Raw genomic sequence first — 27,516 nt, forward strand, 5'->3', positions numbered from 1 at the left:
GATAATCGTAGGCATCAGAGAGCAGGAAAGCTCACACAAATTATAAATCAAAGTGAAGAAGTCTAGCTGAAAGTTCCAGATGTTTAGCCTACTGACTACCTGAAGCCTACTTTTCTTTCCATCTTGGCTCCTGCTTATTGTGAAGAAAGAGTAATTGATTCTAAGGTTAGCGTTCCAGAGACAGTGAGGAGAGTTGGCATTTAGTTCATTTATCCATTCCTGCAGGATCAGTTGTCAGGAAGCAAATTCTTTCTCTCTATGTCACCAATTCCACTTATTTGAAGTCTGCCTAATGACTATGCCAGTGATCAAGTCTCTAGGAATATTTAAAATACTCAACAGCAAACGTTAGGCAGCATGAGAAATACCACAGTCGCAAAGTTGTGAACAAAATAAGCTGATGACAAAGAAATGACACAGCTACAGTGGATGCAAATTAGGGCTGTCCAAGCTCCCTGTACTCCAGGTGAGAAGAGGTAATACCAGAGATGTCTATTAGATGCAGTCACAAAACTCTTTGAGAGGCACACTGACAGCCTTGCCAAGGGAGCTCTTGAGTGTGCCAAAACAAAGGGGCTACAGGCTCCAGGCAAGTCTGAAATCCAACAGGGCAGTCATTACACCTTAAAGTTCCAAAATGATCTCCTTTGACTTCATGTCTTACATCCAGGTCACACTGATCCAAGAGGTGGGCTCCCACAGCCTTGGGCAGCTCTGTCCCTGTGGCTTTGCAGGGTACAGCCCCCTCCTGGCTGCTTTCACAGGCTGGTGTTGAGGGGCTCTGGCTTTTCCAGGTGCACAGTAGTGCAAGCTGTCGGTGGATCTACCATTCTGGGGTCTGGAGGACTATGGCCCTCTTCTCGCAGCTCCACTAGGCAGTACCCCAGTGGGGACTCTGTGTGGGGGATCCAACCCCACATTTCCCTTCTGCACTGCCCTACTAATATGGGAAGGGGGCAGAGAAGTGCTGGGTAGAGAAGGCCATGGTCCCTGGTAAGGGCTCCACCCTCAGGCATGTGCTCACAGACCTAAGTGAGGACAGGCACTCCTGTTTTTGCATCCAAATGTTGCATTTTTCTGGCCCACCATGCCCCCATCCCGTGCTCATATAAACTTGAGGGACACAAAGTGGCTGGACATTGAGAGGAACACACCAGCAGGAGAACACACCAACGGACACCAGCAGATGCTGGCAGGCCATCAATGGTGGAACAATGTGGACACCAAGGGGAATTCGACCAGGGCAGTCAGAGGAGGATCTGGCCACTGGGTGGCCTGACTCCAGGGGAAGACCATCTTCCCACTCCATCCCCCTTCTGGCTCCCCATCCATCTACTAAGAGCTATTTCCACCACTCAATAAAACCTTGCACTCATTCTGCAAGCCCACATGTGATCTGATTTTTCTGGTATAGCACTGCGAGAACCCAGGATTCAGAAAGCCCTCTGTCCTTTTCATAAGGCAGAGGGTCTAATTGAGCTGATTAACACACAACTGAAAGAGCACACTGTAACACATGCCCACTGGGATTTCAGGCGCTGTAAACAACCCTAGACACCGCCATGGGGTTAGAGCCCCAAAACACTCCCCACGACCTGCCTGTCTGCATGCTCCTCCTAGGGGTTTGAGTAGCAGGGCACTGAAGAAGGGAGCCACATCCCTGTTGCATGCCCTGTGAGGGGGATGAGGGAATACTCCTCCCTTTTCAACAGCAGAGGTTCTCCATGAGGGCCCTGCCCCTGCAGCAAACTTCTGCCTGGACATCCAGGGGTTTCCATACATCCTCCGAAATCGAGGCAGAGGTTCTCAAACTTCAATTCTTGACTTCTGTGTACCCGCAGGCTCAACATCATGTAGAAGCTACCAAGCCTTGGGGCTTGCACCCTCTGAAGCCAGGGCCTGAGCTGTACCTTGCCCCCTTTTAGCCATGGCTGGAGCAGCTGGGACACAGGGCACCAAGTCCCTGGGCTGCACACAGCAGGGGGGCTCTGTGATGAGAGGGGCTACCGCAAAGTTCTCTGACATGCCCTGGAGACATTTTCCCCATTGTCTTGGTGATTATCATTTGTTTCTTTGTTACTTATGCAAATTTCTGCAGGAGGCTTGAATTTCTCCCCCGAAAATGGGTTTTCTTTTCTATTGTATCGTCAAGCTGCAAATTTTCCAAGCTTTTATGCTTTGCTTCCTCTTTAACACTTTGCTGTTTAGAAATTTATTCTGCCAGATACCTTAAATCACCTCTTTCAAGTTCAAAGTTTCACAGATCTCTAGGGCAGGGGCCAAATGCTGTCAGTCTCTTTGCATAGCAAGAGTCACCTTTACTCAAGTTCCCAAAAAGTTCCTCATCTCCGTCTGAGACCACCTCAGCCTGGACTTCATTGTCCATATCACTATCAGCATTTTGGTCAAAGCCATTCAACAAGTCTCTAGGAAGTTCCAAACTTTCCCACATCTTCCTGCCTTCTGAGCCCTCCAAACTGTTCCAACCTCTGCCTTTTACTCAGTTCCAAATTCGCTTCCACATTTTCAAGTATCCTTATAGTAGCACCCCAGTCTCTGCAGGTACCAATTTACTGTATTAGTCTGTTCTCATGCTGCTAATAAAGACATACCCAAGACTGGGTAATTTATAAGGAAAAGAGGTTTAATTGACTCACAATTCTGCAAGTCTGGGAGGCCTCAGGAAACTCACAATTATGGTGGAAGGGGAAGCAAACACATCCTCCACATGATGGCAGGAAGGAGAAGTGCCGAGTAAAAGGGGGAAAAGCCCCTTATAAAACCATCAGATCTCATGAGAACTCACACACTATCATGAGGGCAGCAAGAGGGTAGCCGCCCCCTTGATTCAATTACCTTTGACTGGGTACTTCTCACGACACATGGGGATTATGGGAACTAAAATTCAAGATGAGATTTGGGTGGGGACACAGCCAAACCATATCACATGTCACTGCCCTAAACAAGATATGCTCCTTGTTTTGCTTAAACTCTTGCAAATAACCCCTAACAGGCTCTTATTTTTCTTCTTTACTTTTTTTTTTTCTAGATTATGCTTCCTTATTCATGCCTCTGATCATGTTGCTCTCATGCCCACATTTTGTTATTGTCCCCATTTCCCAGGACAAAATCTAATTTCCCTGACCTTGATTTGACTCCCTACTTCCCAGGCTTATCTCCCACTGCACTATCCCTTCCCTCTGCACCCAGAGACTCCCTCCATTCACACCTGGCTCCTAATTGTTCCCTGACACTTCTTTGGGCCAGTGTTTCTCAACCTGGGCTGCCCTTAGAATAACCTGTGGAGTTTTAAAAAATCCTGATGACCGCCAGGCGCAGTGGTTCACACCTATAATTCCAGCACTTTGGGAGGCCAAGGCAGGAAGATTACTTGAGCCTAGGAGTTTGAGGCCAGCCTGAGCAACATGGTGAAACCCTCATCCCTATAAAAAAAATACAAAAATTAGTCAGGCATGGTGGTGCACACCTGTAGTCCCAGTTACTCTGGGGACTGAAGTGGAGGATCACTTGAATCCGGGAGGCAGAGGCTGCAGTGAACCGAGATCAGGCCACTGCATTCCAGAGCAAGACTCTGTCTCAAAAAAAAAAAAAAAAAAAAAAAATCCTGATGCCCAGGTCCTGCCCCTGAACAGCCGAGTCAGAATCTCCAGGAGGGGGAACCCAGACATCTCTATTTCAAAGCTCTCCAAGCAATTGCAATAAGCAGACAGGGTTGAGGACTACCTCACCTAAAATGTCCTCTTGTCTCTCAGCTGGCCTGAATCCAACCCATTCCCCAAAGCCCAGCTGCAGTGTTCTCTCTCCGTGAAGCCCTCCCATGCTCCTGTACTCACACAGTACTTTCTACGTGGGTCTTATTTTTTTAATCATATCCTGCTTTGAATTATATTTACTTGTGTAAATGCTGATCTATCCCAGGAAATCAGGAATTGGCAAACATTTTCTGTGAAGGGCCAGAGAGTAAATATTTTAGGCATTGCATGACATATAGTCCGTGTCATGATTACTAGATTCTGCCTTTGTAGTATGAAAGCGGTCATAGATAACATGTATATGAGTGAGTGTGGTTGTGTTCTAATAAATCTGCATTTGCAAAAACAGGTGGTGAGCTAGATTTGGCCTGAAAGTTGTCACTTGCTGACTCCTGCATGAGACTAATAAAGCTTCTTAGGGCCAGGGACCTTTTCTTCTCTATAAGGCTTTCTTTCCTTCCTTCCTTCTTCCTTCCTTTCTCCCACCCTCCATCCCTTCCTTCTTTCCTTCATTTCTTCCTTTTCTTTTCCCTTCCTCTTTTTCTCTCCCTTCCTTCCCTCCCTCCCTCGTTCCCTCCCTCTTTTCTTTTCTTCTTTCTTTCTTTCTTCTCTCCTTCCTTCCTCTTCCTCCACCCCTCTTTTCTTTCTCTCTATCTCTCTCTTCGTTTCTTTTTTTCTTTCCTCTTCCCCCAACCCTCTCTCTCCTTTCTCTCTCTCTTTCTTTCTTTTTCTTTTCTTTCCTCTTCCCCCACCCCCCTCTCTCCTTTCTCTCTCTCTTTCTTTCTTTCTTCCTTTCTTTCTTCTTTCCTTCTGTCTCTCTCCCTCCCTCTCCTTCTTTATTTCTCTCTCTCTCTGTCTTGCCATCCCTCATGTCTATTGCATTGTCTGAACCAATCAGAGAAAACCACAAAATTCCCTTTGCAGAGCTCTATGTGATCAGTTTCTCACAACCACAGACCCAGAGCATAAATAGCCAAAGTGAGGAGGGAAGTGTCAGAGTTAATAAATTCTGCCTTTTAGGCAACTATTAGTATTTACCTTACTTGTCATGTCCAATAGGACCATCAAATAAACAACTGTCATTTGCGGTGCACAGATTAGCACCAACTAACACTGACTTAATTCAACATTATTAAAAATGATGCCCACTCCAGACAAGAAGTAAAGGAACCATGACTCTCTGGCCTGTAGTCAAAGGCAGGGCAACGTTCTGAGAGTTCTTTAATATACATCACTGTGAGTGGTCAAACTTGTCATAGGGGCTCATATTAACTAGGAAACATGAAACATGCTGGCGAATGCCACGGTAAGAAAAAAATAAACTTTCTTGCTAACCATCTGCAAGTATTGCTTTTTTTTTTCTTGAGATGGAGTCTCACTCTATCGCCCATGCTGGAGTGCAATGGTGCAATCTCGGCTCACTGCAACCTCCACCTCCCGGGTTCAAGCAATTCTCCTGCCTCAACCTCCCAAGAAGCTAGGATTACAGGCACCTGCCACCACACCCAGCTAATTATTGTATTTTTTCAGTAGCAACAGGGTTTCGCCATGTTGGCCAGGCTGGTCTCAAACTCCTGACCTCAGGTGATCCACCCGCCTCAGCCTCCCAAAGTGTTGGGATTACAGGGGTGAGACACCATGCCTGGCGAGTATTGTTTATTTAAAATAAAACTATTCCCATACTGTCACACTCATCTCAGCCTGAGACAGACCTTGTGTATCTTAATTCACTTTTCTTCTCCCTACTCCAAATTGTATATCAAGTAATAAGAAGAAAAATACCGTGTACAAACTACTGGTTTGGAATACATAGCCAGAGCAATAAGAATACAAAAATAAATGAGAGCTATGAATAAGGAAAAGAAAGAGACAATACTCAGTGACCACATGATCATCTACATATGTGATGTCAGATCACCTGAAAAGATTGGGGACTCACAGAATCATGTGGCCCTACCCTTCCTTGGAGAAAGCCAATCTATTAGAACCAAAGTTACAGCAGAGGCAAAGTCTGGCTGGTAAAGAAATGGAATAGACCAACTGGCTTTATTTTGACCACCCACCACTTGTCCTGGGCCCCCTGCCTTGAGCTACAACTTCCTGATCTCTCATCACTTCAGGGCAAGGAGCCATTCTCTGCAAAGTTTGCGGAAGAAAAACTGTTAAAGAGATTGCAGGGATTTGGCATTTCCCAGGAAGCCTTGAATTAATGAGACAGGAACCAAGATGTGAAGCCCCATGTAGGAGGACTGAGGATACCATCATCCCAGAATATTGGAGGTCCAACAGAGACCAGCCTGTGGCTGCTCTCAGACTTAGAGGGCCACAGGCAGGGCTGAGGCTGAGCATCTCCACAATTATCCTTCAAGGTTCTCAGGAGCACGAGAGATTTCAGGAAGACAAACTCAGGTCAGTAGAGGAAGGACTGTGAGCTTCTGATAGATACCAAGGTGATGACCCTGAATTAAGAATAAAGGAAGGAACAAGCCAGAACAGTGGGGTCCCATAGAGTCCTGCCCTGGCTGACAGCCCTTGTCGTTCTGGAATAGTCATTGGTAGATTTGGCTCATCCTGATTACAACTCTGTAGTCCCAGGAAGGTGAGGACCTTGATCAGAGGGGAGCAGCCTCAAGTCCCATGAGGATCGAGTTCCAGGACTAGTCAGGTGTCAAGGTGAGGAATTTCAGGGAGCAATTAGAAAACCACACATCCATACTAGAACAGAGGAAGACACAAAAACTCTTACCTCCACCAACCCACATCTCCCCTTCCCTGCACCGCCGCTGCCACACCATCCCATCCCCACTCCTGTCACACCATCCTTACCTCTCCTGTGACTTGGGAAGCTCAGGAAGAGCTGTCAGGTTGAGGTGACTGTCATTTCGGCCTGGAGGGTCTCAGGGAAAGGAGAATCTTGGTCTGGTGGGGGAAGCCCCAGCTGTGCATAGTGGAGCCCCAGAAACTGACCCGAATCAAGGTGAGGACCGAGAGTGACATAAGGGAATGGTTATCAGCAAAAAATAAAAACAAAAATAAAAAAATGCTTAATCTTGTCAGCCATAGCAAAGACCTCAGCTGAGGACCCCTTTTTTTCTGCTTAGATGCTCTAACGAGGGTAGTGACTCTGTCGAAAGGCAAAAGCACAGTTCAGCTGAGGGAAGAGAACTGGACACTCACTGGAGTGCCGGAGAGGACACTGAGTACACTGGAGAGGACTTCTATGCAAAAAGGGGGCCCGAGCAGAGCCCCGCCCCGCTTTCAGCCCTGGGAGACCCAGCAGGGACTTGATTGGATGTGGCTCACTCCGACATCCGCCCGCCTGGGAAGCTGCCGGAAGTGAGGATCTTCGTCTGAGGGACGCCACCTCAGGCTACCAGAACCCCAAGACTGGTTGGGTATCAAGGTAAGGACCCTGATCGTGGACTGAAAGGCCCACCACACGCACCCAAGGCGACCACCCTGTGTCCCCCAACCCCCGCCCCCGGGTACCCACCTCCCTCAGCCGCGGGAGGCTCCAGTCAGGCTGTGGCACTGACTTCTGAGAGGGCACCAGGGAGGGGAGGGTTTGGTGTGAGGGTGAGGCTTCGATTCTGCAGAGGGATGGACTCCTAGGCCCTAATCGAAATGAGGTCCCTGATGCTGATGAGAAGACCTCTCCCAAACATGGGAGGCCCACGAGGTGGGCATGGTAGCTCACACCTGTGATCCCAGTGCTTTGGGAGGCTGAGGCGGGAGGATTACCCGAGCCCAGCAGTTCCAGACCAGTCTGAGTAACAAAGCGAGACCCTCTCTCTCCAAGAAAGAAAAGAACAAAAACTAGCGGGACATGGTGGCCGGCGCCTGTGGCCCCAGCGACTCGGGAGGCTGAGGCAGGAGGATCGCTTGAGCCCAGCAGGTCGAAGCTGCAGTGAGCCATGGTCACGCCATGAGCGTGGCGACAGAGTGAGACCCCGTGTCTGTCACAAAGAAAAAAAAAAAAGGAAAAAGCAAGAGAGCCAGGGAGAGCCAGAGAGCCAGGTTTCTGCTGCCCTGTTGTCAGCTCTGGGAGACCCCGTGCAGGCATAGCCAGACGGGGCATGCCGTGACTTTTCCCTCTAGCAACTTTGGGACGTGAGAGCTTGGGCCTGGGCCTGGCTGACTCAGGTCAGTGGAGCGACCTGAGTCGCGTCCCAAAGAGTTGGAGGTCCCACCCTGAGCCAGGTTCAGAACCCTGAGGCAGAGCAGTGGGGTCCCCTATAGTCCCACCCCTGCTGTCACGCCTTGAAGGCCCTAAACAGCCTTGAGAGGATGTGGCTTACCCTGAATGTCCAAATCTGAGGTCCCATTGAAGCAAGGATCTTGCTTTGAAGGGTGTTGCCTGTAGTGAGCTGAGGATGGAGTCCCAGGACTGGTCAAGTAGCAAGGTGAAGATCCTGAGCCCTCAGTAGACAGGGCTGCACGGAGCGTTTCAGTAGAGGGCTTTGGTTGCAAGACTGGCTGCCCCAGGTCAGCGGAGAAAGGAGTCCCAGGCTCTGTGGGGAGTGAAGGTAAAAAAAAACCCTGCATGAGGAGGGAGGAAAATGGCCATTCCAAAACACAGGAGACCACATAGAGTCTCAGCTCTGCTGTGCGCCCTGGGAAACCATGGGCAGAGCCATTAGCATTTGGTGACCCCTCGTGCCCTGAAGGGGTTGGGGTGGCGTTTCAGAGAAGTGGCTCTTTTGCACCAATGGGCGAGGCCCCATTCATGGTGGGGTGGGAAGGAGGACTTAGTCCCTGGTGGGAGTCAAGGGGAGAACACTGAATGAGAAGAGCCCTTCCCAGGGAGAAGTAGGCCACATAGAGCACCACCCCTACTGTCACCTCTGGGAGACCCAGGCACGTTGGCATGGTGAGTGGCATTTCCTCCCAGGGCATCTCAGGGAGGTGAAGAGCCTGGGTAAAAGGGACAGCCTCAAGACAGCTGCTGGAGGTTGTTAAGCTCTTGCCAGGAGTCAAGGTGAGGACCCTGAGGACCAAGGGGACCACCCATTTGTAACTGTGGGGCCAACACAGAAAATCTCCACTGCTCCCAGTCTTGGGACATGATGACCATTTGTGGCCAGCTGAGGTGACCGTCACTACTTCCTAGGGGTATTTCAGAATGGAGGGGCTGGTATGAGGGAATAAGTCTCAGGTTAAGACAGGAGTGTTTTCCAGGTAATGATGGGAATCAGGGTTAAGACTCTGAGTGAGAGCTGAGGAGAGCACTCACCTGGATCCGGGGGCACCACAAAGGCTGGCTTCCCTCTCAGGCCTGGGAAACCTCAGGAGAGGGAGTCGGATAGAGGGCCCCTCACTTCTAGCCTATGGGGGCTCAGAGTGGACAGGGCCTGGGGCTGAGGCTGGAGGAATCTGGTGGGCTGAGGGACATGTCCCACATTCTGCCTAAGTGAGGACTAACAGGGCCACCGAACCCAGAACATCAGAGGCTCTGAGAGTCCAGACCCTGCTACCAGTCCAGAAAGGCCATGAACAGGGGTGGCTGGAGGGGACTCATGCTTTCTTTCCCCTTGGGGTGGGGGTGAGGTCTCAGGAAGGTGAGGGCCTTGACCTGAAGGGAAGGGCCTCAGATAGTGAGGACCCTGAGGAGCGTGGAGCCACCGACCCCAAATTAGTAAGAGGACCTCAGGATCCCTCCCTATGTCAGAGGTTTGAGGCCCCAGACAGGGATGTCAAGCCCAGATGGCCTCAGTTTCCCCTCAGAGGAAACAGAGAAGTAAGGATCTTGGTCTCAGGCAGGGCTGGCAGGCTGCAGGGCAAGGAGCACTGTAACTTCCTCCCCAGGGTCCCCAGGGGACAGGCTGCCCTGGAGAACAGGAGCCTGGTGGGGCTATGGAGCAGGGTCCTCAAGGACACCTGCGTGGAGGCCTCCTTAAGGTGATATCTCCCCACTGAGGGGCTCACACCCTCTGTTCCTCCTGCTCCAGGTGCCCACCTCCTGCACCCTCTTGCCTGCTGCCCCTAAGCACGGTCATCATGCCTCGCGGTCAGGCGAGTAAGCGCCGTGCCCGTGAGAAACGCCGCCAGGCTCGAGGTGAAGACCAATGTCTCAGGGGTGCTCAAGCCACCGCAGCAGAGAAGGAAAAGCTGCCATCCTCCTCCTCTCCTGCATGCCAGAGTCCTCCCCAGAGCTTCCCCAATGCAGGCATTCCTCAGGAGTCCCAGAGAGCCAGCTACCCCAACTCTCTTGCTTCAGCTATTTCACTCACAAGTTCTGATGAAGGTGCCAAGGGTCAAAAGGGGGAAAGTCCCAACTCCTTCCATGGCCCGTCCTCCTCTGAGAGCACAGGAAGAGATCTTCTGAACACGAAGACGGGCGAATTGGTGCAGTTCCTGCTCAACAAGTATATAAGGAAAGAGCCCATTACGAGGGAAGCCATGCTGAAGGTTATCAACAGAAAGTACAAGCAGCACTTCCCTGAGATACTCCGGAGAAGCACCGAGAATGTAGAGGTGGTCTTTGGCCTCTACCTGAAGGAAATGGACCCCAGCCGTCAGTCCTATGTGCTTGTTAGCAAGCTGGACTTTCCCAATCAAGGAAGCTTGAGCGATGGCAGGGGCTTTCCCCTGAGCGGGCTCCTGATGGTTCTCCTGAGCACCATCTTCATGCATGGCAACCGTGCCACTGAGGAAGAGATGTGGGAATGCCTGAATGCGTTGGGGATGTATAAGGGTAGGAAGCACTTCATCTATGGGGAGCCCCAGGAGCTTGTCACCAAAGATTTGGTGCGAGAGGGGTACCTGGAGTACCAGCAGGTGCCCAGCAGCGATCCTCCACGCTACGAGTTCCTGTGGGGCCCCAGGGCCCGTGCTGAAACCAGCAAAATGAAAGTCCTGGAGTTTGTGGCCAAGCTCAATGATACCGTTGCCAGTACCTACAAGTCCCGGTATGAAGAGGCTCTGAGAGAGGAGGAAGAGCAAGCCAGAGCCAGAGCGGCAGCCAGGGCTAGCGCCAGGGCCAGGGCTAGCAGGTACTTTCAGCCCTAGTGAAGTCTCAGGCAATCCTCACTAAGAGATTGAAAAGCCTGTCCACCATCTCAGTATTTGGGGGTGAGGTGGGGCTAGAGAGAGCCCAAGACGTGTCTTTCTTTTGTTCTGGTTATTTGCAAGCCACTTATAGATTCCTCTTTCTCTTCTGTGTCTACCGCGTGTTCCTTTGAAAGAGATTGACTTTGATTCAGAATCTAAGTTCATGAATTAGGTGCCTCACACAATTATTGCTGTTTATCACATTGAAGAGTGATGTTCTTGTATTTTGTAAAACAAATTGGAAATTTTTACTTATTAGATTGTGATCTAGTGCAAGAAGAAATAGCATTGGAATAGCGATTGGCTTTAAACTGTGAAACAACTGAACACTGCATCAGTTGGGATCACAAGATGGTGGGAAAAAAGTGTCGATTGATTGGCAACCTTTGACGTTTAAAAATCTTATTTAAGTCTTTTGTTGTGATAAAATGAAAAGCTGTATACTCACAGTTGCTATGTGTATTCAAGAATGTTGGAGAAATTAAATCATCATAAAGGAGAACAGTTGCTCACTGGCTCTTTTGTTCCTTGTGCTAGGCAGTTCTTGTGTTGCTCTAAAGGCATACCTGAGACTGGGTAATTGCTAAAGAAAAGAGGTTGACTTGCTCACAGTTCACCAGGCTGTATGAGCATGGCACCAGCAACTGCTTCTGGGGAGGTCTTGGGGAGCTTTTCCTCATGCCAGGAGGGGAAGGTGGTGCAGGCATGTCATGTGGCAACAGTGGGAGGAAAGACAGCCAAGCAGAGCGGGGGTGGGAGGTGCCACATGCTTTCAAATGACCAGATCTTGGAGAAGTCACTCACTATGGCCTGGGCAGCACCATGCCATGAGGGACCCTCCTTGATGGTCCAAACACCTCCCACCAGGCCCTACCTCCAACACTGGGAATTATATCTCAACATGACATTTAGAAGGGACAAACATCTGAATTATGTCATTCACCAAACATGAATTGAACATCTGACAGTCTTCATGCTAGTTCCGGGAAAGCACAGACAAAGAAGACCCAGCCCCTCACAATGATATTTTAGAATCCAAGAGCAGCTCTCCTATTAGGAACACGGTGGGGTTGGGGTGGGATGCGCGGAAGAGACACATTGGAATACCTAAGGGGCAATCAAGGTACTGGAGAGGGAGGAGATTCAAGATAGGATCCTCCCTGCATTGCCCCTCCTCTACTATAAATGCCCTGGGACAGGGCAGGCTGGGAACTTGAGACACTGCCAGTCCCTCAGTAGGAGGGCATTTCAAGTTAGCCTGCATCAGGGGCTAGATGAGGCTGTTGTTGAAATGGTGAGCAGAGACCAGACCCTCAGGTGGTGGGTTTCAGAGTGGACAGACTAGGCCTTCAAGGGAAAAGTGGTCCCACCAGTTCCTTAGGGATGAGGTAGACCAGAGGGGCATCCCCACCTGGGGCAGGATTGGAAGGACTCCTGTGCTGTGTCCCCATGCCAGTGAGCACAGTGCACTATATAGATGGTTTGCCTGCTGTGTTAGGTTGTTTCTGAGAATGAGGGTGATGCTCCCTTCAGGTAGGATGTCCAGCAGCCACTGGCCTGGTCCTTTTGTCCCTGGCCTGGGGGAGCCAGACTGCTCCATTAAAAGGGAATGGAAAGGAGGTGTACTGCATAGGATGGCCAGTTCTTTGCGTAGTCCAGAGTTTTGGTGGTGGCGAATGAAACTAGGGATGGGTTCAACGCAAGGGCAGCTGGGAGGGAGGAAAGGTGTTTGTCCTCTGCACACCTTCTAGCGTCTTCGTGGTGCATCTGACTGGGGAAGTCTTCTTCACACCCAGTTAAAATGACTGATCCTCTCATGGGGAATGATTACTCAGTTGGATTTAGCAAGCAGCATTTTGGCTCATTTGGTTTTCTTTGTAATAGAAGGCGTGGTGGCTCATGCCTGTAATCCCAGCACTTTGGGAGGCCAAGGCGGGCAGATCACTTGATTCATGAGTTTGAGACAAGCCTGGCCAAAAAGGTGAAACTCCATCTCTACTAAAAATACAAAAATTAGCCCAGTGTGGTGGCATGTGTCTGTAATCCCAGTTACCCGGGAGTCTGAGACAAGAGAATTACTTGAACCTGGGAAGCAGAGGTTGAAATGAGCCAAGATTGTACCACTGCACTCCAGCCTGGGCGACAGCGTGAAAACTTGTCTCAAAACAAAACAAAACAAACAAAGAAAAAGCATTTGGCAAAATCTAACACTTTTTAAAAATAATAAACATACTTAACTAGGAATAGAAGAGAACTTCCTCAAGCTAATGAATGGCACTTATAAAAAACTGACAGTGAAATCATATTTAATGGTGAAAGTTTCTGCTTAAGATGAGAAACAATACAAGAATATCTGCTCTTGCTACTTCTAGTCAACCTTGTAGTGGAGGTTCTAGCCAGAGCAGTTAGGCAAGGAAAAGAAATAAAGGCATCCAGTTTGAAAAGGAAGATGTAAAGCTATCTCTATTAGCAGATGATATAATCTTGTATATAGAAAATCCTAAGGGATCCACAAAAAATTATTAGAACTAATACATGAGTTCAGTAATCAGGATACTTGATCAGGATACAAGATCAATATGCAGCAATCAATTTTATTTCTATACACTAGCTATAAACAATCCAAAAATGAAATTAAGAATACCACTCCATTTATAACAGCATCAAAAAGAATAAAATACTTGGGAAAAAATTTAACAAAGGAAACCCAAGACTTGTATGCCAAAAACTACAAAACATCATTGAAAGAATGTAAATAAAAGACAGACCATGTTCATGGATCGAAAGGCTTAATATTGTTAAGATGATGATACTCCCCAAATTGATCTTACAGATTTAATGCAATCCCTAGCAAAATCCAAATTGCCTGTTTGAAGGCAATTGCCAATTTTCCTTCAAGTTGATTTAAAGAAATCAACAAGGTGATTCTAAAATTCATTCAGAAGTACAAGGGACTCAGAATAGAAAAAAAAATCTGAAAAAGAACAAAGATGGAAAAGTAATATTTCTTGATTTCAAAACTTACTACAAAGCTACAGTAATCAAAATAGTGTAATACTCACATATGAATAGATATATAGATCAATGGAACAGAATTGAGAGTCCAGAAATTAACCATTATATTTGTGGTCAATTCATTTCAACAATAATACTAAGAAAATTAAATGGGGAAATAATAGTCTTTTCAACAAATGGTGCTGGGTCAACTGGATATCTCCATGCAAAAGACTAAATTTGGAGTCCTAACTCACATCATATATAAAAAATAACTCAAAATGGATTACAGACCTAAAAATAAGAGATAAAACTATAAAACTCTTATAAGAAAACATAGAAGTAAATCATGACCTATGATTAGATGACGGTTTATTAGCTATGACACCAAAAGCATAAGTGACAACAGAAAAAAAGAGACAAATTGAACCTTATCAAAATTAAAAACTTTTGCGCTTCAAAGATAATATCAAGAAAGTGAAAAGACAACCCACAGAATGGGGAAAATATTTGCAAATCATTTATCTGATAAGGGACTTCCACGTAGAATATACAAGTGACTGCTAACCAGTACAAGCTTTCTTTTTGAGGGGATTAGGATGTTTTAAAATTAGATAGTGATGATGGTTGTACAATTTTATGAATATACTAAAAGTCACAGGTCTATTTCTAAAAGGTAAATTTTATAGCATATGAATTATATATCATTAAAGCTATTTTTAAAAAAATGAAGTGGGCTTTTCTCCCTGCCTTTTCAGCTGCCCAGAGCCAGCTTCTTTAAATACCCATGAGCATCCTTTTCCAGAGATTACAAAGTGAAGATGCAGACATATTTATTTTCAAACTTCCCACAAAGGAACCCATTCTTTATCTCTTGGCTAGTTATTGAAAGCATCTGGACCGAGGATATGCAAGACACCTTAAAGCTAGGACAGTTTTGCATCCAAAACTACCGGGTTACAGTTGTTGTTTGTCTTTTCAATTCCTTCAAAAATCAGTGCCTAGGGCAGGAATTTACAGCATTTGTTTACTCTGTTCCTATGTCCCTGAGGCAGAGCAGAGAGATAGACAAATAAAAATTGGTTGTCCCACACAGCTCCCTTTCTTTCAAGGTGTCTCACAGACACCTTGATTGGACTGTGGCTTCTTGGGAACAGCCCAGGATAGAAACACCACTCTCCCCAGTTAAGTCACTTCATGGGCTGGAGGGATTATGGAGCCCAGGGCACAGGAAGCACTGATTTTTAAAAAAATAATAACAACTGTTGTAATTAGATTAATTGCATATTCTAGGCATCTTTGTAATAAAATATGACATCTTTTCCTCTTTCCTGACAGATTAATGGTTCAGAGAATGATATTAAAAGCCAACTTTTTCTTAGCTCTGTGTCTCCTGGTTGCTCAGCCTCACTCTGTATTTATGGAATGATTTAAGTATTAGTTCAATAATTCATCATGAAGCAAACAGAATAATGTTCCCACTTCACAAACCCAGAGAACTACACCGATTAGGTCATTTCACTTCTGCAGAGACTTGTTTTGATAAATTCAAATACCCAAAGGGCACAGACATTAGCCTCGGTGGATTAATGGCTACTAATTCAATCTTGTGGAAAGAAAGCCTTACCAATGATTAGGTTTTCAATCTTGCAAGACCTGGAACAGCAACTTCTCCAAGATTCTTTATTCCATACCATATGTAGCAAAGAAATAAGGTGGTTAATATAACAGAATTGGTGTGAGAACTTTGCTTACACTGAGTATGAATCCTTGGTCTACCACTTACTAGCTGGGTGACCTTGGATATGTTACTTAACCTCTCTGTGTCATATTTTCTATATCTATCACATTGTGATGATAATCCCTAACTTACAAGATTGTTGTAAGAATTGCAAATGACATGAAGAGATGCACAACTTAACTAGTAATTAAAGAAATCGAAAGCCAGACTGCAAAAAGATACCATTCTACACCCACACAATTGGGAAAATAGGAAGCCTGACAATATCAAGTATTGAAAAGGAGATGAAACAATAGGTCTCTTATGTAATGTATCACTCATACATTGTATATTGTTCCAAATGATTTGGAAAACAACATAACATTATATCATAAAGTTGAACATGTTTAAACTCTGTGAAACAGCAATTCTACTCCAAGGTATATACGCAAAGGAAACTCTTGCACATGGTTATTCAAAAATATATACAAAAATCTTTGTACCAGCACCTTTCAAAATAGCAAAAATTTTTGAAACAACCCAAATGCCCATTGACAGGAGAATGAGTAAACTAATTATGATACATTCACACAATGGAATATTAAACAGCAGTGAAAATGATTGAATCACAACTACTTGCAACAATATGTTGAGTGAAGACCAAGTACAATGTTCTTTCACAAAGTTCAGTGCAAGTCAAAACATGTATTTATATTAAAGCGAATGACATGTCAAAACAAAACAAAAAGACAACGGGACAATAAACACAAAATTAATATAGTGGCTATCTCTGAGGGAGAGGGAGGATGGGAGAGGGGCAGAGCTCAGAGTTAAAGTAAGTTTTTGTTATGTTTAAATTCCTGCGTTAAGTAGCAGGTTCATGGATGGTCATGGAATAATCAATAACATGTATTATTAACATTATAAATGCAGGTGAGGTGGATCCAGGTTTTGTAGGGGCTTCTTTTGGAAAAATAATATGAAGTTATACACATTCAATATCCTTGGCCACTCCAGTGCTCCTTTAGATGAGGGGGAAGTGTGATGGGGAAGTCAGAATGGGAAGAGAGTGTTCTTAACTGATCCTGTTTAAAATATCTTTCTTTTGCAGATTTTACAAAACCTATATGGCCATGGCAACACATTGCTCATGTTCTGCAAGGGGCATGGAAGAGGCCTCTGCAATTGAGGGGCCCTGAAGTTTAAGCTTTAGTGGCTTCATGGTAAATGCATCTCTAAGGAAGTTAGATGTAAAGGGCACCAGATGGCTCTAGTCCGGGCTCTAAAACTAGAGCTGTGTATGGTCAGGCAGGTCACTTACCTCCTCTGAACCTCAGCTTCTTTCTCTGTGAAATGATGGATCAGGCAGTATCTTCAAACTTAAACACCCTGCAACTCTGTTAGTGAAGTTTATAGACTCATTTAATAGACACACACAGTGTGAAGTCTATGTCATCAATATAATGTGTTTACAATGGGTTTTAAGTTAAAACTGTCATCTCCTATGTAGCCTGTGATAGAATTTATACTGAAAAGGTTAATGGCAGCACAGAAGAGAGTTCTTTAGCACAGAATTTTTGTTCCCTCAGAATGTAAATATTTTAAAACATTATGAAAGTGCAAGACTATTTTAATGAGACAAGGAAAGTAAGTTATATATGAAAAGAGGAAACGGAAATAAAGTTAACCCCAATTAACATGCATGTTATCTTAAAAAGTTAAGACATTATAATGAATAATTACAGGTACTAATAAAAGAGTTCAATAAGAATGAAGGCTGATAATAAAAACAGACAAAAATTAATCACTTTTTATATATTGCCATTGCTATCCAAGTTTTAATTTGGTTAATATTGATCTGATGTACTTTTTTCAGGTCTTTATTTTAACCCTTTATATATGGGTTTATTTTAGGAGTTTCTCTTATAAATTAAGGTGGCAGATTTGGTTTTCATTTTTACTCTGATAGTTTATGTCTTTTACTGGGTGAATTTAACTAATTTATATTTATTTTATTTTTTTAGAACTCATCAACTTTTAAAAACATATTTACATATAAATTTTCTAAACAATACAATGTTAACCAGTTTTATTTATCTTCCTTCCAAAGGCAAAGATTTTAGCATGCTCTAACTATCCATTGAACAACTCGATCATTTTATTGTTGCTTTGAAATTTAGTTTTACTTTGGTTTATACAAAACAATTACTTTTTTCAGTCATTAAACTTACTGGCATATTTTACCAATTTATTTGTTCATTGTGATTTCACACGTCTTAAGCATTCCCTCTGTGTTCACTTCTCTTCTTGATAATGTATATATTGTAATATTTCTTTCAACAAGGGTCTGAATCATAAATATAGCCTTTGTAAATCTGAAAATATTTTAATTTTTCCTTCACTCTTGAATAAGAATGTATATGCACATAAATTTCTAGCTTGAATACGTTACTCCATTGTCTCCTTGCAACTATTGTTAATGAGAAGTCTGCTCTCTAATTGTTTTGTTGTATCGTCTTTTTTATTTGGTAGCTTTTAAGATATTTTCTCTTTATTCTTGCTGCTCTTCATTTCCACTGCAATATGTCTAAAGGTGGGTATAATTTTATTTCTCTTGCTCAGTCTCAAAGTGTGCTTTGTTTTGAAGACTCATGTCTTTTGTCAATTATGGAAAATGTTCAATATTTTCTTAAATATTGCCTCTTCAACTTCCCACTCTCTTTTTTCTCATGTAATTCACATTATGCCTGTTTATTCCTCAACCTTATTGTGACTGTTCTGTTATATTTGATATCAGTATCTGTGTAATATTCAGGTTAAATTCTTCAACACTGTTTTCTGATTCACAAATTCTCTATTCAAATGTATCCAGATTTCAATTCATTTTATCTATTGAGTCTTTAGCACAATTAACTATGTTTCATTCTGTTTTGTTTTTCTTCCTTTCATATCTACCCACCCTTGTTCTTTCAAGTCTGCTTTGTTTTATAATTTTTTGTTATTTTTATGAAAATGTAGTTTTTCAACTTAGGCATACTTGTGATTTTCATGCGCATCTGTGTGAAGAGACTACTAAACAGGCTTTGTGTGAGCAATAAAGCTTTTAATCACCTGGGTGTAGGCGAGCTGAGTCCGAAAAGAGAGTCAGCGAAGGGGGAGATAAGGGTGGGGCCGTTTTATAGGATTTGGGTAGGTAAAGGAAAATTACAGTCAAAGGGTGGTTGTTCTCTGGCGGGCAGAGTGGGGGTCACAAGGTGCTCAGTAGGGGAGCTTTTGAGCCAGGATGAGCCAGGAGAAGGAATTTCACAAGACAATGTTGTCAGTTAAGGCAGGAACAGGCCATTTTCACTTCTTTTGTGGTGGAATGTCATCAGTTAAGGCAGGAACCAGCCATCTGGATGTATACGTGCAGGTCACAGGGGATATGATGGCTTAGCTTGGGCTCAGAGGCCTGACATTCCTGTCTTCTTATATTAATAAGAAAAATAAAACAAAATAGTGGTAAAGTGTTGGGACAGTGAAAATTTTTGGGGGTGGTATGGAGAGATAATGGGCGATGTTTTTCAGGGCTGCTTCGAACGGGATTAGGGGCGGTATGGGAACTTAGAGTGGGAGTGGGAGAGATTAAGCTGAAGGAAGATTTTGTGGTAAGGGGTGATATTGTGGGACTCTTAGAAGAAACATTTGTCATTTAGAATTATTGGTGATGGCCTGGATACGGTTTTGTATGAATTGAAAAACTAAACGGAGTAAGAGAAGGAGAAAAACAGGTATTAAAGGTGTAAGAATTGGGAGGACCTAGGACATCTTATTAGAGAGTGCCTAAGGAGATTCAGCATAGTCCTGTCAGCAAAGATTATTTATTTACTTCAAGAGTTAAGAGTGGCAGTTTGGGGATAGCACCAGGAGATATCAGCTGTGATGGCTTGGAGAAACAGTGTAAACCGGCAGTGTAAACAAGAACAGGGCATGTATGAGTAGTTGAGAACGGTGAATAGGAGTATGACTAGACAGAACATAGTAGGGATGACAAGTTTTTTGGGGCACAGTCCAAGTTGGTCTGGTGTCTGGAATGAGACTGGGGCCTAATAAAAAGGAGCATCTATACAGGAGCTCAAATGGGCTGTACCTTGTAGCATTCCGAGGACAGGCCTGAATTCTGAGAAGGGAAAGTGGTAAAAGTATTGTCCAGTCCTTTTTAAGTTGGTGGCTGAGCTTGGTGAGGTGTGTTTTTGAAAGACTTTTAGTCCATTCTACTTTTCCTGAAGACGGAGGACCGTAAGGGATATAAAGGTTTCACTGAATACTAATAGCCTGAAAAACTGCTTGGCTGATTTGACTAATAAAGGCTGGTCTGTTATCAGACTGTATAGAGGTGGGAAGGCTAAACTGAGGAATTATGTTTGACAGAAGGGAAGAAATGACTGCGGTGGCCTTCTTAGACCTTGTAGGAAAGGCCTGTACTTATCTAGTGAAAGTGTCTACCTAGACTAAGAGGTATTTTAGTTATCTGACTCGGGGCATGTTGAGTAAAGCTAATTTGCCAGTCCTGGGTGGGGGCAAATCCTCGAGCTTAATGTGTAGGGAAGGAAGGGGGCCTGAATAATCCCTGAGGAGTAGTAAAATAGCAGATGGAACACTGAGAAGTTATTTCCTTGATGATAGATTTCCACAATGGAAAGAAAATGAGGAGAGATTCTAAGAGGTGGGCTAGTGGCTTGTACTATAGCATAGCCTGCCTTTGCTGGTGTGGTGATTAGGCCTGGTGGAACTGCCATCAATAAATCAAACGTGATCAGGGGGAGGAACAGGAAAGAAGGAAATATGGGGAAATGGGGTGAATGTCAGGTGGATCAGAGAGATACAGTCATGGGGGTCAGGTGTGGTATCTGGAAGAATGTGGGAGGCCAGATTGAAGTCTGGGCCAGGAGCAATGGTAATTGTGGGACTTAACAAAGAGTGAGTACAGCTGAAGGAGCCGGGGAGCAGAAAGTATATGCGTCAGGTGTGAGGAAGAAAATAGATTTTAGAAGTTATGAGAAATGTAGAGAGTGAGTTGAGCATAGTTTGTGATTTTTAGGGCCTCTAACAGTATTAAAGCAGTGGCAGCCGCTGCATGCAGACATGAGGGCTAGGCTAAAACAGTAAGGTCAAGTTGTTTGGACAGAAAGGCTACATGGTGTGGTCCTGGCTCTTGTGTAAGAATTCTGACCGCACTAACCATGCCTAGGAAGGAAAAGAGTTGTTGTTTTGTAAGGGATTGAGGTTTGGGAGATTAATCGGACACGATCTGCAGGGAGAGCACGTGTGTTTTTACGAGAATTATGCTGAGATAGGTAACAGATGAGGATGAAATTTGGGCTTGACTAAAGCAATGGGGGCTATCTGCGAAGTCTTGCGGCAGTACAGCCCAGGTAATTTGCTGAGTCTAATGGGTGTCAGGGTCAGTCTAAGCGAAAGCGAAGAGAGGCTGGGATGAAGGGTGCAATAAAGAAAGCATGTTTGAGATCTAGAACAGAATAATGGGTCGTAGAGGGAGGTATTGAGGATAGGAGAGTATATAGGTTTGGCACTACGGGGTGGATAGGCCAAACAATTTGGCTGATAAGGCGCAGATTCTGAACTAGCCTGTAAGCCTTGTCTGGTTTTAGGACAGGTAAAATGGGGGAATGGTAAGGAGAGTTTATGGGCTTTAAAAGGCCACACTAACAGGTGAGTGATAACAGGCTTTAGTCCTTTCAAAGCGTGCTGTGGGATGGGATATTGGCATTGAGCGGGGTAAGAGTGATTAGGTTTTAATGGGATGGTAAGGGGTGCATGATCAGTCGCTAAGGAGGGAGTAGAGATGTCTTATACTTGCAGGTTAAGGTGGGGAGCTACAAGGGGAGGATGTGAAGGAGGCTTTGAACTGGGGGAAAAGGCAGCAATGAGGTGTGGCTGTAGCCTAGGAATAGTCAGGGAAGCAGATAATTTAGTTAAAGTGTCTCGGCCTAATAAGGGAGCTGGGCAGGTGGGGATAACTAAAAGGAGTGCTTAAAAGAGTATTGTCTAAGTTGGCACCAGAGTTGGGGAGTTTTAAAAGGTTTAGAAGCCTGGCCGTCAAAACGCACAACAGTTATGGAAGCAAGGGAAACAGGCCCTTGAAAATAAGGTAATGTGGAGTGGGTAGCCTCCGTATTAAGAAGCGGACGGACTTACCTTCTACTGTGAGAGTTACCTAGAGTGTCTGTGATGGTCCTGCAGGCTTCTGAGGCGATCCGGCAGTGTCAGTCTTCAGCTGCTAAGCCGAGAAGATCTGGGAAAGAGTCAGAGAGCCTTGGGCTAGAGTTCCAGGAGTTCTGGAAGTGGCTGCCAGGTGAGTTGAACAGTCCAGTTTTCAGTGGGGTCCTGCACAGATGGGACACGGCTTAGGAGGAATCCTGGGCTGTGGGCATTCCTTGGCCTAGTGGCCAGATTTCTGGCACTTGTAGCAAGCTCCTGGGGGAGGCGGTTCTGGAGGAACCCCTGGCAGCTGCGGCTCAGGCGTTTGGAGTTCTTGTGTGCTGGAGATGTGTCTGGGGTTTGTCTCACAGTGGAGGCAAGGAATTGCAACTCAGAAATATGTTGCTACTTGGCTGCCTCTACTCTATTATTGTACACCTTGAAGGTGAGGTTAATTAAGTCCTGTTGTGGGGTTTGAGGGCCGGAATTTAATTTTTGGAGTTTTATTTAATGTCAGGAGCGGATTGGGTAATAAAATGTATATTGAGAATAAGACGGCCTTTTGACCTTTTAGGGTCTAGGGCTGTAAAGCGTCTCAGGGTTGCTGCCGAGCGAGCCATGAACTGGGCTGGGTTTTTCATATTTGGTGAAAGAGCCTAAACGCTCACTGATTTGGGAGATGTCTAATAAAGAAAAAGGAGCATTAACCTTGACTATGCCTTTAGCTTCAGCCACCTTTTTAAGAGGAAATTGCTGGGCAGGTGGGGGAGGGCCACTCACGGAATGAAACTGTAAACCGGATCGGGTGTGAGGAGGGGAGGTGATAAAAAGATTATAGGGTGGAGGAGCGGAGGCTGAGGAAGAATTGGGACCTAGCTCGGCCTGGCGAGGAGCAGCCTGGGGAGGAGGCGAGAGGTCAGATGGGTCTGTAGAAAAGGAAGATTAGAAAGACTTAGCGACTCTTGGGGTTGGGACTGAGGGGACAGGCGGGAGGCAAAGAAGGAAGATTTGGGACGAGTTGCACTAAGCACAGAGACTAGGGAGGGACCGATGTGTAAAAGAATGCCTGGACGTCAGGCACCTCTGACCATTTGCCTATTTTTTGACAAAAATTATTTAGGTCTTGTAGGATGGAGAAATCGAAAGTGCCATTTTCTGGCCATTTAGAACTACTGTCGAGTTTGTATTGGGGTCAAGTGGCATTGAAGAAAATAAGGCATTTAGGTTTTAGGTCAGGTGAGAGTTGAAGAGGTCTTATGTTCTTAAAGAACACAGGCTAAGGGAGAAGAAGGAGGAATGGAGGGTGGAAGGTTGCCTATAGTGAAGGAGGCAAGTTTAAAGAAAAGGGAGAGTAGAGACACGGAAGGAAGCAGTTTGGGGGTTCTTACTTTCTAGAAAAGCAGGAAAGGGGTCGGGGCACAGAGATAAGAGGTCGGGGCATGGAAATAAGGGATCAGGGCTCAGAGGTATAAGAGGTTGGGGCGCGGAAATAAGGGATCAGGGCACAGAGATATAAGAGGTCGGAGCGTGGATATAACGGATTGGGGCGCCGAGATACGAGGTTGGGGCACTTGTCCTTCCAGAAAAGTGGGACTTGCCGCTAAGGGTGAAGGAGAAGGGGTTGGGGGTTTCTTGCCCCCCAGAAAGGTGGAGAAGGGGTAGAGACACAGAGAGAAGGGGTTTGGGTACTTGCCTCTCCTCTAGAAAAGCGGGACTTGCCACTAAGAGTGAAGGAGAAGGGTTTGGGGGTTTCTTGCCCCCCAGAAAGGCGGAGAAGCGGGTAGAGACACGGAGAGAAGGGGTTGGGCTACTTGCCCCTCCTCCAGAAAAGCGGGACTTGCCGCTAAGGGTGAAAGACCAAGGCAGGCGTCCTTGCATGGTCTGACACTTCTGAAACCTGGGTGAATAATCAGAAAGGTGTCCCTGAAATGATTAAACACCAAGAGAAGGCTGCCTTCCCTAGTCCGTGACTGGCGCCGGAGTTTTGGGTCCACGGATAAAACGTGTCTCCTTTGTCTGTACCAGAAAATGAAAGGAATTGAAATTAAGAGAAGAGAGAGATTGAAGAGTGGCGCCAAGATTGAAATGAGAAAGAGGTTGAGGGATAGTGAGGGAGGTTGGAGAAGAGAGTAAAAAGAGGCCGCTTACCGTATTTGAAATTGGTGAGATGTTTCTTGGGCTGGTCGGTCTGAGGACCTGAGGTCATAGGTGGATCTTTCTCACGGAGCAAAGAGCAGGAGGACAGGGGATTGATCTCCTAAGGGAAGTCCCCTGATCCGAGTCACGGCACCAAATTTCATGCGCGTCAGTGTGAGGAGACTACTAAACAGGCTTTGTGTGAGCAATAAAGCTTTTAATCACCTGGGTGTAGGCGAGCTGAGTCCGAAAAGAGAGTCAGCGAAGGGGGAGATAAGGGTGGGGCCGTTTTATAGGATTTGGGTAGATAAAGGAAAATTACAGTCAAAGGGGGGTTGTTCTCTGGCGGGCAGAGGGGGGGTCACAAGGTGCTCAGTAGGGGAGCTTTTGAGCCAGGATGAGCCAGAAGAAGGAATTTCACAAGACAATGTCATCAGTTAAGGCAGGAACAGGCCATTTTCGCTTCTTTTGTGGTGGAATGTCATCAGTTAAGGCAGGAACCGGCCATCTGGATATGTACGTGCAGGTCACAGAGGATATGATGGCTTAGCTTAGGCTCAGAGGCCTGACAATGATCAAGTCTTTTCTAAACTTTAAAAAATTATTTTAATTTCGTCCTGAGTGAATTCATGTTTGAGTGGTGATTTTGTCAGCCGTCTTTCTTAACACATAATTTCTTTACTTTCTTTGGAATTTTGGTTTATAAGACCATTTTGAGTCTTTGAGACAGAGCTCTCTCCCTCTCCTGTTGCTGCTTTCCAGCAGGTTTTTAGTACTTCTGCCTCTGGACTGATAATACAGAACCAAGAGTTTTTTTGAAAGTTCCAGGTCTCAACCCCGTGATGATACCAGGGATGTCTCAGATCCAGTCACTAAGCCTGCAGACATCTTGGCTCCATTCTGGTGTGAAAGCTGCTTATGTCTTCTCTTCTGTTAGAGGCTCACCTGTGAACTACAGCCAATAAACCTAGGCAAACAGAGCAGGACACAATACTTGGCACCTATTTCTAAAAGGTGGCTAAACTTTGTGCACCCTGCTGCCTGGGTAATGTTTTGTTGTTGTTGTTGTTGTTTTGAGACGGACTCTTGCTCTGTCACCCAGGCTGGAGTGCAGTGGCATGATCTTGGCTCACTGCAACCTCCGCCTCCCAGGTTCAAGCGATTCTCCTGCCTCAGCCTCCAGAGAACCTGCGATTACAGGCATGCGCCACCACGCCTGGCTAATTTTTGTATTTTTAGTAGAGATGGGGTTTCACCATATTGGTCAGGTTGGTCTTGAACTCCTGATCTCATGATCCGCCTGCCTCAGCCTCCCAAAGTGCTGGGATTACAGGCATGAGCCACTGTGCCCGCCATGCCTGGATAACGTTTAAAGACAGAGAAGCAGACAGTCTATCCAGCTGGGGAACTTGAGGAGTCAGGCTTTTAAAGCCCAAGAGGGAATTTTACTTGAAAATGAATCTGATTTTATATGGGGTTATTTGCCCACAAGTAACAAAGATTTTAATTATAACTGCTTTTCTTTGGGAGATATATCAAAGATTCAATAAATGAACCTACCTTAAAGAATGTCAGAACATGAGAAAATATTCCAAAGACCAAAAGAAAGACCAGAGCAGAGGAAGGTGGGGAGAGAAAGAGAGAAACTAGGAGAAGGAAAGAGAAGCGGACGGGAAAACTAGGTACGGAGAAAGGAAGGGAAGAGAGACAGAAGCAAAGATACAGAGACAGGTGGGGGGCAGAAAGAGCCAAAGGGAGAAATATAGACAGTGAGAGACAGCCAAAGGCAGGGATAAAAAGGAAACGCTTGCAAAAAATCATGTCACTACATTGAAGGGATTCCATTTTCTGGCTTTTATAAAAGAAAATATGGCCACAGCCCTGTGAGTAGATGTACCCTACTTGCTGAGTCTGTTGAGAGGATAACCCAGAAGGGAGGAAGTGGTAAAAATGACTAATCTGGTAAAAATGACTAATCTTTCTGTCACTTGAATGACCCCTTCCAAGCCTGAGACAGAAGGCTGCTCTACACTAGCTGTTGCCCAGCACAGACAAGGAGCCTTCCCCACTGCCTCTGGCCGCTTCTAACAGCCAGGCTGATTCGATAGTCTCTTCAATAACCCATTCATCCACAGCCTTATATTCATTTTCATCCTGAGTAACACTAATTGCCCTTCTGCCAAGAGCATGTGGAAGGCATTGATTGATGACACTGCAGTATTTTCCACTTCAGCAGCAGCAGCCATGTGTGTCTTGGCTAATGCAGACTTTCCTCAGGTGAGCATCTTCCAGGATCAGTGACTGCAGGAAAAGTGAGCCCTCATCAGCAAACTAGTAGTTGGGTTAATAGAATGAACTACAAAAGATTAACCCCATCCTAATGACTGATCCTTCCCTTTGAAACATCGCAGTGAACTATCATAATGAGGCCAAATATTTGCTCCCCTGTAAGAGTGCCTCCATTTATCCAAAGCTGTCTTTGCTTGGATTTCCCCAAATGCAGAATCTGAGAGAAGGATACAAGTACAGGTAGTTTATTTGGGAGGTGCAGATAACACTGGTAGGAGAGTGGGGAAATGTCACAAAACAGAGAAGGCAGCCAATAAAGGATGCATTATCAAGCCAGCTTCCACTGTGGGAAACTGGAGCTTAATCCTACGGGGCAACTCTGAGAAGTGGTGTGAAACCTATGCCTTGAGGGTTTTTAACCCAAGGAGAGAGGGAGCTGGGGTATTTATATACCAACTTCTGGCAGGAATTAACCTCTCTTGGGAGGAATTGTTTCATGGAAGTTCCAGCTTGCCTTACATATAAGCAGAGTGGCCTTCCATTTAAACATTAAAAGTAGACATTTGCAGTTGAAAGTTGGCTGGGGTAGACTTAAGTGTTAAGGACTGAGTTATATGTGGCACTTGTGCAAAGCTTGCCCAAAAGCCTTAGTGGAAACACTGAAACTTGCTTCATTTACTGAGCTCCTCTGAAAACGGCTTTCCATCTCTAAAGGTTCACAGCATGAGCTCATTTACAAGTAGTTTAGCAACCTACATTCGTGGCACACCTGAATTAGTCCCAGCACTTAGGTTCAACGTCAACTCTTGATATGCAACTAACCAGGCAAAGACATTTAACCTGAGTCTCAACTTTTTTCATCTGTCAGGAAGAGATATTAAGTTCTGACCTCCCTCACAGGCATGAAATGAGGCTCAAAATCAAAATATGATAATATGCATGAGGTGTCAACAAACTTTTCTAAAGGTCCAGATAGTAAACATCTTAGCCTTTGCAGGCCATGTGATCTCAGTGGCTACTCACCTCTGCTATTTCAGCAGGAAAACAGTCTAGACAATAGGTAAACAAATGCGTGTGGCTGTATTCCAATAAAACTTGATTTACAAAATAAGGCAGCAGGCTAAATTTGACCTACCAATCCATGAGCTGAGTTTTGCCAACCTCTTATGTACACGAAAGACTTTTGTAAACTTTAGTGCTATGCACATTCTCTGTATCATTTATCCCTCACTCAATAAATCATTGGAATTCACTATCCCTGTCATCCTGGGGGTGGAATTCTTAGTTTCTTCCTTCATACAGCACGTGTTTACTGAGCACCTCTCCTGTGGAAGGCATTATGCTGGCCCTGGG

The 27,516-nt window shown here is 45.2% G+C and overlaps 2 protein-coding genes and 1 long non-coding RNA gene across 11 annotated transcripts in view; 2 read left to right on the forward strand and 1 right to left on the reverse strand.

Moving 5' to 3' along the window:
• The window catches only part of GRPR (gastrin releasing peptide receptor), a 44,135-nt gene extending 37,074 nt beyond the window's left edge, over positions 1-7,061 (forward strand). The window contains exon 4 of the mRNA XM_063601899.1: positions 6,875-7,061. Within this exon, the coding sequence (XP_063457969.1) occupies positions 6,875-7,061 (187 nt within the window). The remainder of the gene's footprint in view (positions 1-6,874) is intronic.
• LOC103785862 (uncharacterized) overlaps positions 1-24,160 on the reverse strand; it is a 37,609-nt gene extending 13,449 nt beyond the window's left edge. For 2 of the 9 annotated variants that reach the window (XR_611563.5, XR_611561.6), the window contains exons 1-7: positions 23,887-24,160; positions 21,736-21,924; positions 16,859-16,934; positions 15,445-15,498; positions 10,004-10,127; positions 8,072-8,284; positions 6,600-6,735 (exon numbers count right to left, since the gene is read on the reverse strand). This is a non-coding gene — a long non-coding RNA (uncharacterized LOC103785862). The remainder of the gene's footprint in view (positions 1-6,599; positions 6,736-8,071; positions 8,285-10,003; positions 10,128-15,444; positions 15,499-16,858; positions 16,935-21,735; positions 21,925-23,886) is intronic. The other 7 variants (XR_008622769.2, XR_611557.6, XR_008622770.3 and 4 more) reach the window with 6 other exon arrangements.
• MAGEB17 (MAGE family member B17) lies at positions 7,057-15,435 on the forward strand. The gene is made up of 2 exons (XM_008970270.5): positions 7,057-7,176; positions 9,722-15,435. Exon 2 carries the CDS (start codon positions 9,771-9,773, stop codon positions 10,779-10,781), a length of 1,011 nt encoding a protein of 336 aa, XP_008968518.1. The 5' UTR covers positions 7,057-7,176; positions 9,722-9,770; the 3' UTR covers positions 10,782-15,435.
• Positions 24,161-27,516: the final 3,356 nt, after the last annotated feature.

Source organism: Pan paniscus, chromosome X, assembly GCF_029289425.2.
Source record: "Pan paniscus chromosome X, NHGRI_mPanPan1-v2.0_pri, whole genome shotgun sequence".
NCBI classification, from domain to species: domain Eukaryota; kingdom Metazoa; phylum Chordata; class Mammalia; order Primates; family Hominidae; genus Pan; species Pan paniscus.